The sequence below is a fragment of the Silurus aristotelis genome (assembly GCF_946808225.1).
Source record: "Silurus aristotelis genome assembly, chromosome: 12".
In the NCBI taxonomy this organism is placed as follows: Eukaryota; Metazoa; Chordata; class Actinopteri; order Siluriformes; family Siluridae; genus Silurus; species Silurus aristotelis.
Window position 1 is genome coordinate 30,539,577 of NC_139585.1, and position 11,116 is coordinate 30,550,692.

The 11,116-nt window shown below is 40.4% G+C and overlaps 2 protein-coding genes and 1 long non-coding RNA gene across 4 annotated transcripts; 1 reads left to right on the forward strand and 2 right to left on the reverse strand.

Moving 5' to 3' along the window:
- Window positions 1-224: 224 nt before the first annotated feature.
- Window positions 225-7,644, reverse strand: LOC310734384 (uncharacterized protein). 2 transcript variants are annotated; one of them, XM_083556298.1, is made up of 6 exons: window positions 7,576-7,644; window positions 7,050-7,388; window positions 6,484-6,652; window positions 2,583-2,641; window positions 1,565-1,667; window positions 225-1,401 (listed from the first exon to the last, which is right to left on the reverse strand). In XM_083556298.1, exons 2-6 carry the CDS (start codon window positions 7,239-7,241, stop codon window positions 398-400), a joined length of 1,527 nt encoding a protein of 508 aa, XP_083412424.1. In that variant the 5' UTR covers window positions 7,242-7,388; window positions 7,576-7,644; the 3' UTR covers window positions 225-397. The 2 variants fall into 2 exon arrangements, with proteins under 2 accessions (XP_083412424.1, XP_083412425.1); XM_083556299.1 differs by lacking the exon at window positions 7,576-7,644 and having other exon boundaries at window positions 6,484-6,646; window positions 7,050-7,381.
- LOC310734393 lies at window positions 7,594-10,774 on the forward strand. The gene is made up of 2 exons (XR_014536036.1): window positions 7,594-7,726; window positions 8,230-10,774. It is a non-coding gene; the product is annotated as an uncharacterized lncRNA (long non-coding RNA).
- Window positions 7,719-9,931, reverse strand: pnmt (phenylethanolamine N-methyltransferase; the record flags this gene model as incomplete). Its single annotated transcript, XM_083556313.1, has 3 exons — window positions 7,719-8,648; window positions 9,268-9,475; window positions 9,757-9,931. The coding sequence occupies 3 exons, from the start codon at window positions 9,929-9,931 to the stop codon at window positions 8,210-8,212; spliced, it is 822 nt and encodes a 273-aa protein (XP_083412439.1). The 3' UTR covers window positions 7,719-8,209.
- Window positions 10,775-11,116: the final 342 nt, after the last annotated feature.

The window sequence follows — 11,116 nt, forward strand, 5'->3', positions numbered from 1 at the left end:
AAAACCAAATAATTAAAATTAATACATTTTATAGAAATTGTAACCTGAAGGTTTGACCGTTTCTTTTAATCATTGATTTTTTTAAGAAAAATGGAATTATTAGAATGGGAGACATTGCATTAAATTTTATTTTACTTCCCCCACATACATACAGTGGAAAGAAGCTTTATACAGCATATTGCACAGTGTAGTCACATATTAGACCAGAAAAGACTACACATGACTGTAGGGTCAGAAAAGGTTTTATTAGTTGCGCTGTATCGTGTTTATTGGAGAATTCCAACATGTTCGAGTCTTGAGAAGGATCCCAGAAGCAATAAAGGTGAAATAAAGTGAAATAAAGTGACCAGCTTTTTTTCTTTTGTAAACGTCGTTATATTTAAAGCAGAAACGGCGACTACATTGACGCGTACACACACTTGTGCATTTTGAGATTGCGTGGATCGGAGTAGCGTTTTCCGCACTTGTCACATATGTACTGTTTGCCCCCCCCGTGGATGTGGCGCTTGTGTGTGCGCAGGTGACTACCCTGACTGAAGCATTTCCCACAAACTTCACAGCTGTACGGTTTCTCGCCCGTGTGTGTGCGTTCATGCAGCTTCAGGCTGTTGGTGTTGTTGAAGCGCTTTGTGCAGTAGCTACAGCCGAACGGTTTCAGGTCTGAATGCGTGCGGCTGTGAGAGACCAGGCTGCTCTGCTGGCTGAAGCTCTTTCCGCACTCTTTGCAGGTGAACGGCTTCTCGCCGGTATGAATGCGCTTATGGATCTTGAGGTTCACCGTGTGGCGGAACGTCTTCCCGCACAGGTCGCAGGAGTACGGCCGCAGGTCCGTGTGAATGCGCTCGTGGTTGCGCAGGTTCACCAGGTGTCTAAAGGCTCGTCCACATTCCATGCAAGAGTGCGGCTTCTGGCCGGTGTGGATGAGCTGGTGCGTGATCAGCGTTTTCGCTCGGGTGAAGCTCTTGCCACAGACGGCACAGGGGAAGTTCTTCTGACCCGTGTGAGTGTGCTGGTGCCGGGTCAGGTTTTGCGAAATGCTGAACTTCTTGCCACAAACGTCACAGGCGAAGGGCTTCTCACCACTGTGCACGGCCGCGTGCGTCCTGAGGTGTGCCGCCTTCCCGAAGCATTTACCGCACTCTTCGCATCGGAATGATTTTTCTGCGGTGTGAACGCGTTGGTGATCTACCAAGCTCTGCTTGTGAGAGAAGTTTTTTTCACAGAGCACGCAGCTGAAGGGTTTCTCTCCACTATGAACCTGCTGGTGTGACCTGAGGCCGCTCCTGGACAGAAACGTTCTACCACACACACTACAAACAAACGAATGTTCACCAAAGCTACAGGATCCCTGATGATCTTCTCCGAGCTCTGCTTCAGTTCTCACTTCCTCAGACGACACGTCTAGGTGATATGTAAAAACACAGACAGACTCGGGTTTTATTTCATTATAAAAAAAAACAACAAACTTATTTATACAGCATTTACTTTATTCTTTAATATTATTATTACTACTACAAATAAATGTGCTTTGGTGTGTTTGAGGAGAAACTCTGAGAAACCTCACCTGAGATAATGGAGTTCAGGTTAATGTTCCCGAGTTCGTCTTTAATCGTCACAGCGAGTGTAAGAGGAGATTCAGGACGCTGAGGTTCCACCGGTTCCGCAGCCTGAAACAAACAATTACAGGCACATACACACACTCACTGTTGTTGCTCAGCTACTCATCTCATGATCTGAAGAACATGGAGACTGCACACACACACACGTGCACACACACACACGTGCACAAGCACACACACACAGATGGTATGTCGCCAGTGAGCTCGTTGTGTGCATGAGAAAAAGCAGATGGTGATGGAAGAATATGTTCTCCTCATGATGTTTGTGTATATATTTGCCGGAAATTTCTGTGAAGTGAAATATCTGATGAAGCAGTTGGATTTCTGAGAGGAACTGATGTGACTGTTACAGATCCTGTAATCTACACACTTTACTTCTCTCTTATCTGTGGAACATTGTGTGGAGCTGAAACTGTTTATGACGTTACAGCATTCAGCAGATGTTCTGATCCTGAAACACATCCTCATGTAGATCTCAAGATCAGGGCTCTAGAGCACCAACCAAAACTTTCAGTCAAAACCAATTCCTTTATTTCACTCAATTTAATGACAGAATAGAAAGAAAGAAAACGAGTCAACATGCATTTAAGGTATTTGGCAGAGATCCTTATCCAGAGCCACTCACATTTACCTCATTCATACAACTGACCAGCTATGAGCTTAAGGGCCTTGCTCAGGGGCCCGGGAGCAGCAGCCTGACCCTAGTGTGGCCTTCTGATCCTAAATCCAATGCCTTAACCACTAGAACTCAGATCACTTCTTACTAGAATTACTAGGGTACACTCTTGTGGGTGTAAATGTGTGTGGGTGTGAATTTCATCATGTACATGAGAATGAAGATGACCATTGTTCCTGGAACTTCAGTACATTTGGTAGAAGATTTTGGTTCAGTTTGATTATTTTAATATTCTTATATACTTCACTAAAGGAGATGTTTTAATATTTACTTATAACATCACCTACCCCAAGTCTTCCTCGTGTCTCAGAGCTTTTACCACAGCCATCATAGGAATGTTCCTCTTCTGAAATTTGAAGAAATACAATTATAAATCACTGAGTGGAACTGATCAGAAACATGGTACAGAAGGAAACTCAACTCCGATGCTGAAGATTGCTGCTGGCTATTGTGTACATTTACACTGATAGTCAACATCCAGACCAAATCCCAGCCAGGAACCCTTTTAATGGGAACTCTAATGATGTAATAAGGCAAATTACAGCGTTACAGTGATTTACTGTTACAAAAACGGCTGCAGAAATATAATACACTCCAGAGATCAGAATCACACACACACACACACACACACACACACACACACCATGACCACAGATGAGCACATAGGGTTAGGGTTAACCCTAACCCTAACCCTAGACTGAACAGTAGCTGTAGTTCAGGGGTGTCAAACTCAAATTCACAGTGGGCCAAAATAAAAACTGGGACGAAATCGCGGGCCAAACTCAATATTTCTTAAAAAAATGTACTGCAATTGTGCATGTTTTCCGTCTCTCCAGATGTGTAATGTTTAACCTTTTCATATGAAAACAAACTTTAGTTTTGCATAAACATTGAATCTGGAACAACCAAAGTTTAATATTATAAACACATGAAAAATTAAATTTGAAATAACACACATCAGTGGTATTTGTTTCTTATTATGTCTCTCTCTCTCTCTCTCTCTCTCTCTCTCTCTCTCTCTCGACTTTCGAATTCCTTTATAATGTAAATCTTTTTTCACAGGCCAACAACAAAACAACCAAAAATTAATAATTATTTTCTTTAATTAAAAAAAGGCAATCTTTCAAATCTTTTTCAAAGAGGTTGGACACTAAGAAAGGAGAAAAGGATTTATACCGATTGGCCAAGCAGAGGGACCGAGCTGGGAAGGATGTACTGCAAGTTAGAGCAATAAAGGATGGAGATGGAAATGTGTTGACTAGTGAGGAGAGTGTGTTGAGAAGATGGAGGGAGTATTTTGAGCAGCTGATGAATGAGGAAAATCAGAGAGAGAGAAGGTTGGAGGAGGTGGAGTTGGAGAAGCAGGATGTAGATAGGATTAGTAAGGAGGAAGTGAGAGCAGCGATTAAGAGGATGAAGAATGGAAAGTCGGTTGGACCAGATGACATACCGGTAGAAGCGTGGAGATGTTTAGGAGAGATGGCAGTGGAGTTTTTAACCAGATTGTTTAACAGGATTCTGGAAGGTGAGAAGATGCCTGAGGAATGGAGAAGGAGTGTGCTGGTACTGATCTTTAAGCATAAGGGAGATGTGCAGACCTGCAGTAACTACAGGGGAATTAAGTTGATCAGTCACACCATGAAGTTATGGGAAAGAGTAGTGGAAGCCAGGCTGAGAGAAGAGGTGACCATCTGTGAGCAACAGTATGGTTTCATGCCGAGGAAGAGCACCACATTTGCTTTAAGAATGTTGATGGAGAATCCCAGGGGGGACATGCCTTCCGAGTCAGGTGTGTGTTCATCTCACCTTCTCTACACACACGAGTCAGGTGTGTGTTCATCTCACCTTCTCTACACACACGAGTCAGGTGTGTGTTCATCTCACCTTCTCTACACACACACGAGTCAGGTGTGTGTTCATCTCACCTACTCTACACACACAAGTCAGGTGTGTGTTCATCTCACCTTCTCTACACACACGAGTCAGGTGTGTGTTCATCTCACCTTCTCTACACACACGAGTCAGGTGTGTGTTCATCTCACCTTCTCTACACACACACGAGTCAGGTGTGTGTTCATCTCACCTTCTCTACACACACACGAGTCAGGTGTGTGTTCATCTCACCTACTCTACACACACGAGACAGGTGTGTGTTCATCTCACCTTCTCTACACACACGAGTCAGGTGTGTGTTCATCTCACCTTCTCTACACACACGAGTCAGGTGTGTGTTCATCTCACCTTCTCTACACACACACGAGTCAGGTGTGTGTTCATCTCACCTACTCTACACACACGAGTCAGGTGTGTGTTCATCTCACCTTCACTACACACACGAGTCAGGTGTGCGTTCATCTCACCTACTCTACACACACGAGTCAGGTGTGTGTCTGCAGCTCAATTAATGTTTAACTCAATGAACTAGGGTATTTTATTCACTTTAAATAAAGCGATTCTCTTTAATGTAGTAGATGCAGATTCATTCATAAATTAGTTGCGGCAAAAATGCTGATTAGCATGTAATTTTCCATGAATCTGCTCTATTAGTGATTAAAATATCACTTATCTAGTGAACGTTAGCTTGTTTACAATATCTTGTAGCATAGTGCACTGCAGCTAACACTGCAACTAATGTACTAGTGCACTGCAGCTAACACTGCAACTAATGTACTAGTGCACTGCAGCTAACACTGCAACTAATGTACTAGTGCACTGCAGCTAACACTGCAACTAATGTACTAGTGCACTGCAGCTAACACTGCAACTAATGTACTAGTGCACTGCAGCTAACACTGCAACTAATGTACTAGTGCACTGCAGCTAACACACCAAAGCCGTTTCCCATGCACTGTTTTATTTGGGACGACTTGGTATAATGTTAATTTAACATTAACACACAATTAGCATATTGTTTATCTGTGCATTTACTAAATGAGCGCTGTGCTACGTCCAAACTGACTCCACTGTATTTTTATAATCAATTTCTATTCTGTTATTAAGTGTTAATCAATTAAATAAAATGTTAAACCTTTTTTTAATTCCTTGTTTTGCTTCGTCATTGAACCTGAGAAAACTTTAACAATAACCATAATAACGCTCCAATAAGTCTCCATGCTGCAGTGAAAGTGTTTCACTGTGGGGACACTGTGTCTTTATAAGTACAATTTGACTATTATTTGTGTCCCCTTCAAAAATTGCTCATGAGAAATTTTATATTTATTGTCCCCCCTACTGTTAAATGAAATTTACGCCCATGGGTGAGGGAGGTGAGATTGAGATGGTTTGGACATGTGCAGAGGAGGGACATGGGGTATATCAGTAGGAGAATGCTGAGGATGGAGCCACCAGGAAGGGGAAAAAGAGGAAGTTTAAGGAGGAGGTTTATGGATGTGGTGCGGGAAGACATGCAGGTAGTTGGTGTGAAAGAGGCAGATGTAGAGGACAGGGGGGGATGGAGACGGATGATCCCTAATGGGAGCAGCTGAAAGAAGAAGAAGAAGGTTGAAGTCAGATTTCTGCATCTCTTCTTATATGCACGTGCATCATGTCTGGGGTTTAGGCTCTGAGCTAAGGAGATCCTGAAGATGATGATGTTCATCAGTGAGACTCCTGAGTAATGTTTTGTTCATCTTCATCAAAGAGAACAGTTACTCACACAGATATGTGCTGCTGAACATAGAGAGCGTTTGAGCAGCTTGGGCACGGCGTTGGAGCAGTGTGTCAGGGAGGAAACATGGAAACTGTGCAGCACCCACAGAGTCGTACTTTGACTTGAGCGTGTCTCTACACTGGAGTTCAATCAGTTCCATTTGGAGGTTGGTTAGTGCGATTTCCTCGTCAACCACAAACGGATTACTGAGCAGATCAAATCTGCATTTCTGGGCTTTAAAGTCGGTAAATCACCGGGTAAATTCAGCGCCGAGTTTCTTAGCCGTCTCGACTGACGAGCCAACACACGAACAAAGCATTCTGTTATTTGTAGTATTAGCGGTGTATATGCTGTATACTGGCGGGCAGCTCTAATACACATTAGATTTGGCCCAAGGGCCTGAGTTTAAAACCCCTGCTGTAGTTTGAAGGTTTAATTAATTGAAAATGTTTAAGGTCGCAAAGGGGTGTGTGTGTGTGTGTGTGTGTGTGTGTGTGTGTGTGTGTACACACAATACAAGTGCAGCAGCAAATACACACCCGGTCCTTCAGCTGAGAGAATGTTCAGGATGCTTCCTGGCCGTTTTGCTCTTTTCCCTGAGAATGTTTTGCACTCCAGGTCCAGCAGGAACTTCTTGTCCTCTACAAGTCTGATGATTTTACCCAAAGCCTCGTTCCCTAAAACCTCCATAACTAATGCAAACTGTTTCTGCCAAAAAACAAACAAACACTTGTTGTAATGAGTGTGTTTTATTGAAGACTTAAAGTCGCACATTAACTGATAAAAAGAGAACTCTGATATCAAGGTGGAATTCTGAGATTATTTTTTCTCAGTCTTTAACCCTTTAACCCTAGACTTTCGCCAGGTCCTGGATCAAAACATTGAAGAGTTAAAACATGGTGAGATTTCTGTGTTTTATGAATAAATAATGCTTTAATATTACAATAATTATTTAAATGAAATCTTTAATATTTTCTACTAAAGAGTTTCGAGCTCTGAAGAATCACCATTGTGTTTATGAGTCGGTTCGTTGAATCGGTTCAACTGATTAGCGGCCATTTTGGTGTACTGAACATCATTTTCCACATTAAAGAGAAAGTCTCACCATTTTCTGCTCAGTTTCCGTCTGAACCACTTTCTTCAGCTTCTGTTTCTCGTCCAGTTCCTGAGGAAGCCGCAGGTTCAGGATGAATTCGGATCTTTCCCGGAGCAGTTTGCACATTTCCGCAACTACGGTGTGAATTAAAGCCTGTAGCACGGAGGCTAATCGAGTCTGTAGAACTACACACTGCGACATGACCTGCACTTAAACACTCTATAAACTCCTAGTATTTAATAATCAACAATACAGAAAGATCTGTTTCTAAAGAGCTAATAAAAATACTCCAACCCCAACCTGGACTGGAAACACATGGTCACGTGACCGTTTAGATCCGGTTTATACCTATCAAAATAAAGTTCAGAAAGCAAAAAAAAAATTGGTTTATTTCAGGTTGTTTTTTATGAGTAAACATTGGCATGATTGTTGTGACGCTTAAATACAGCGGTTCAATACAGAAAAATGAACGTTTATGTATTCGTTTATATAGTATTGTAAGTCTAGTTATCCTGTAAGTAGAATATTATCTTACGTGTGACGTCACAGATTGTGAAGTTTAATTTACACAAACAGCACCTGCGAAAGTGACATTTATTTCAACATAACCATAGGAGGCGGGGCTAAGATCATGACTCAATAACACTGCTTCCATCAACCAATCAGCTTTCAGCAGGAATCCACAGGTTAATAAACAACACTTGAATGTTAGGTTCAGGTTCAGCTCTAGGGTTATCTGCATGTAATCTGAACAGGACTGTACCATTGTGTATGATAGTTTATTATGTTATAGATGATGATGATGATGATGATGATGATGATGAAGTACAGGCCTGTCAGAAATCTGCAAGGACTTTACATGAGCAAACAGGAATATTTCAAGATTTCTAAAGGAAACATCCCAGTGGCTGCTATTTGAAACTATGAAATAAAAATGTCTTTATTACTTAAAAAAGAAAATAAACATTTCAGGTTGAAGGCAAAATTTATTCAATGGCACAGAAATAACTTTCAGTCAATCGAAGCCAAAAAACAAAAAATAGCCTCATCAATCAAACCTGCAATTCTAAATGTAGATTTGACAATTTTCTTGGTTTAGATCAGACATTTCAAAGGTTTATAATTTTTCACATCCAGTGCATAAATACATTTACTCAAAGCTGATTATTTTATGGTTTCCTGGCTTTAGCGAAGAACACGCCTTTGACATCATCCACTCCGACCAGCATATCTGGAGTTAATCGATACACACTGAGCTGCAAGAGATCGAATCCACTGGCGCTCAGACTCGAACAGACCTGAGCCTCATCAAGTGGCACAACAGGGATCCGTACATCAGGAGCTGCCATGTAAAAGCTCTCCCCCAGAGCTCCAATGAGCAGGAGATGACCCCCATTACGCAGGAGGCAGGACAGATTGCATAGAGCATCAGTGAACGAGGAAATATCAGGACTTACACTTTCAAGGCAGAATGAGGACACGAGGCAGTCAGCGCCAGAGGCAGGCAGAGATCTGGGTGGAAATGGGTTCGGGTCGTGAACGTTAACAGGAAAAACGTCAGTCACCACTGAGCGAAGTCTTGCTGCTTTCACTTGCCACGCTGAGGAACTGCATCATAACATCAGGATTATTCATGTGATTGTGTGTTTTGTAACATTACAGTTATTATTACAGCTACATAAAAACTGATCACAAAATATTTACTAACTATAATCACCCTACTGCCAAGAAATATTTATTTTAGGAAAAAAAAAATGCTTGCTATAGATTTTAGTAGCAAATTCTCTTTAGATGTCTTTAAATTTAGTTGTATATATTTAAATGATTCACAGCACATTCATTTAACTTCTTATTGAGAGACTCTGATCAGTGACGCCCCTCACTCACAAGTCTATGTAGTAATATAGAGTTAAAATAAAAGCTAAATTGTAATAAGGGTTAAATTTCAGTGTAAATACAGTTTTATGTTTTATTGAGCAGCTCTTTCTCGTTGTCAGAAAACTAGTTAGAACATTGACAAAACAGTTAAACTTAATATTATAATAAAAAAACAAGCTGTTTTTTATTAGAATATAAGAGAAACTTCTGAACTCAATATGTTATGAAATGATTGTTTAATGCTGTATATTTGATTAGTATCAGTATCATTGACCGTCCCGAGAATTAATATTATTTAACACAAGCACATTAGATATAATGAGAGAGACTAGCTCTGAGTCCGTCTCACCTGCGTCCCTCCAGCTCACACACATGTTGCAGGTATGGAGTCCAATCAAAGTTGCTCTCTCCATCTTTGATCCATTTGTTTAATTCATTTCGATTTACTTCCAAAAAATCAGATAATATGACTCGATTAAAATGCTCACAGCCACTCATCACCTGATATAGAGTTGGACCAGAACCAACATCTACCAGAATGTCTCCTTTAATGGCATCTGGGAAGAATAAATACACAAGCTGTTTGTTCTATAATAAGTTTAACTCACATCTATTTCTGTAGTGTCTCATTTCACACAGAGGAAAGAGCTATGTCTAAAGTTATATAACGTAACACCTGTATAATAAAATATAATATAATATAATAAACAACACACTGTCCCTAATGGGTAAATTCAGATAAGAGATGTTCTTTGTCATTCTACTCCTTCTTTATTTTCTGTAAAGCAGAAGAGAATTTACAAATTATATATTTATAAAAACACACACATCATCTCACCTTCATTAAAAGCCTTATGGAGGCAGTTAAGCTTCCACGGTACGATGCTGTCACTTCGGCTGAAGTCCGCTCGTGGAGGTGTGTAATTGTACTTGAGGTACTCTTTAGGATCAAACCCTCGGTAAAAAGCAGCAACTGCAGCTACTGCTTTCTCTCGTCTGTTCTCTCTTTCCATGCTTTCCTTTCCACTCTGGTTTTTCTACAGAACTGAACGTATATATATGTGGTTTCTGTTGAAAAAATTAACTTAAACAAGCCTTTATTCATCTGCTGATCTTTGCCAGTGGCCAGCTGTTCTCTATCCACCTCTTTATCTGTGTATTTCCAAAGGAGAAGAAATTGGATCCTATGTTTTACCTAAGAGCCTTCATGACCTTGGGCACTGATGACATCAAGAACTTTTACTGTGCTTTTGGTTTCCCTCTATCCATCCTCGCAGCGCGTCTCGGTTCAAACAGAGTAAGAGGTTTTTGGCAGTTTGCATTTCTGAAAACAATAAAATAAAAAAGGTTAATTTGCAACTTAAAGTGCAATCATACAAAAATGAAATCAAGCACCTATCCATTTTCCTCTCTACTTTATTTCCTGTATTTTACTTGTGAATAAACATCTGTCAGCAGGAGTATCTGAGCATGGGAACAGCTCTTCAGGTAAATTTACATTTCTCTTGAGACTGCTTATATCAATTACTATGAGGAAAAAATACACTGAAATAAAAAATAAATAAATGTGTATTACTATAAAATCCTTTATTAAATTAAAAACACAACCCTAAGGGTTATGAAATTGCAACTGCATCTTCCACCTGACTTTAAATTACATTTTGAATATGGTGCCTTCATCATTAATTCACCCTGCAGGCATCTCTGCTAGCTTTTAGGCTCTACAATGCTGCTGATATTTGTTCATTTAGATTATCATTGTGCCTGCCAGACATAGAAGTACTCGACAAAAATAAAATAAAAATAAAAGATTTATCAGCAAATGGAATGTAACATTAGTCTATTGTATTTTTTAGAAGGTTCAATATATATTTGTACATGTAAATTAATTTCTGTAGCAAATGTTCAGAGCCTGGTCCAGAGTTTTTATGTTTCAAACTCCAGTCAGCTCCAATATGGAGACTGAAGTTCTGTTCCAGACATATTTGCTGTTGGGATCAGTCAGGACAAAAACATCTCTTCCACATCAAGGGGGCTATTCTCAGAAAGGATGCATATTTTCACACTCATTCTTTTAACACACACACACACACACACACACACACAAACACACACACACACACACACAAAATGCAATGCATATCATATACCATATTCAGGTCTGTTGATGTGTGTAGAGTTGAGGTGAGGTGTGTTCA

Coding starts and splice junctions, on each gene's coding strand:
- LOC310734384 (XM_083556298.1), bottom strand. CDS start 7,241: ATGTCGCAGTGTGTAGTTCTACAGACTCGATTAGCCTCCGTGCTACAG. Junction 2,642..6,483: donor TCTCTCAGCTGAAGGACCGG/GTGTGTATTTGC, acceptor TTCAAATTTCAG/AAGAGGAACATTCCTATGAT. Junction 1,668..2,582: donor AGACACGAGGAAGACTTGGG/GTAGGTGATGTT, acceptor TGTTTGTTTCAG/GCTGCGGAACCGGTGGAACC.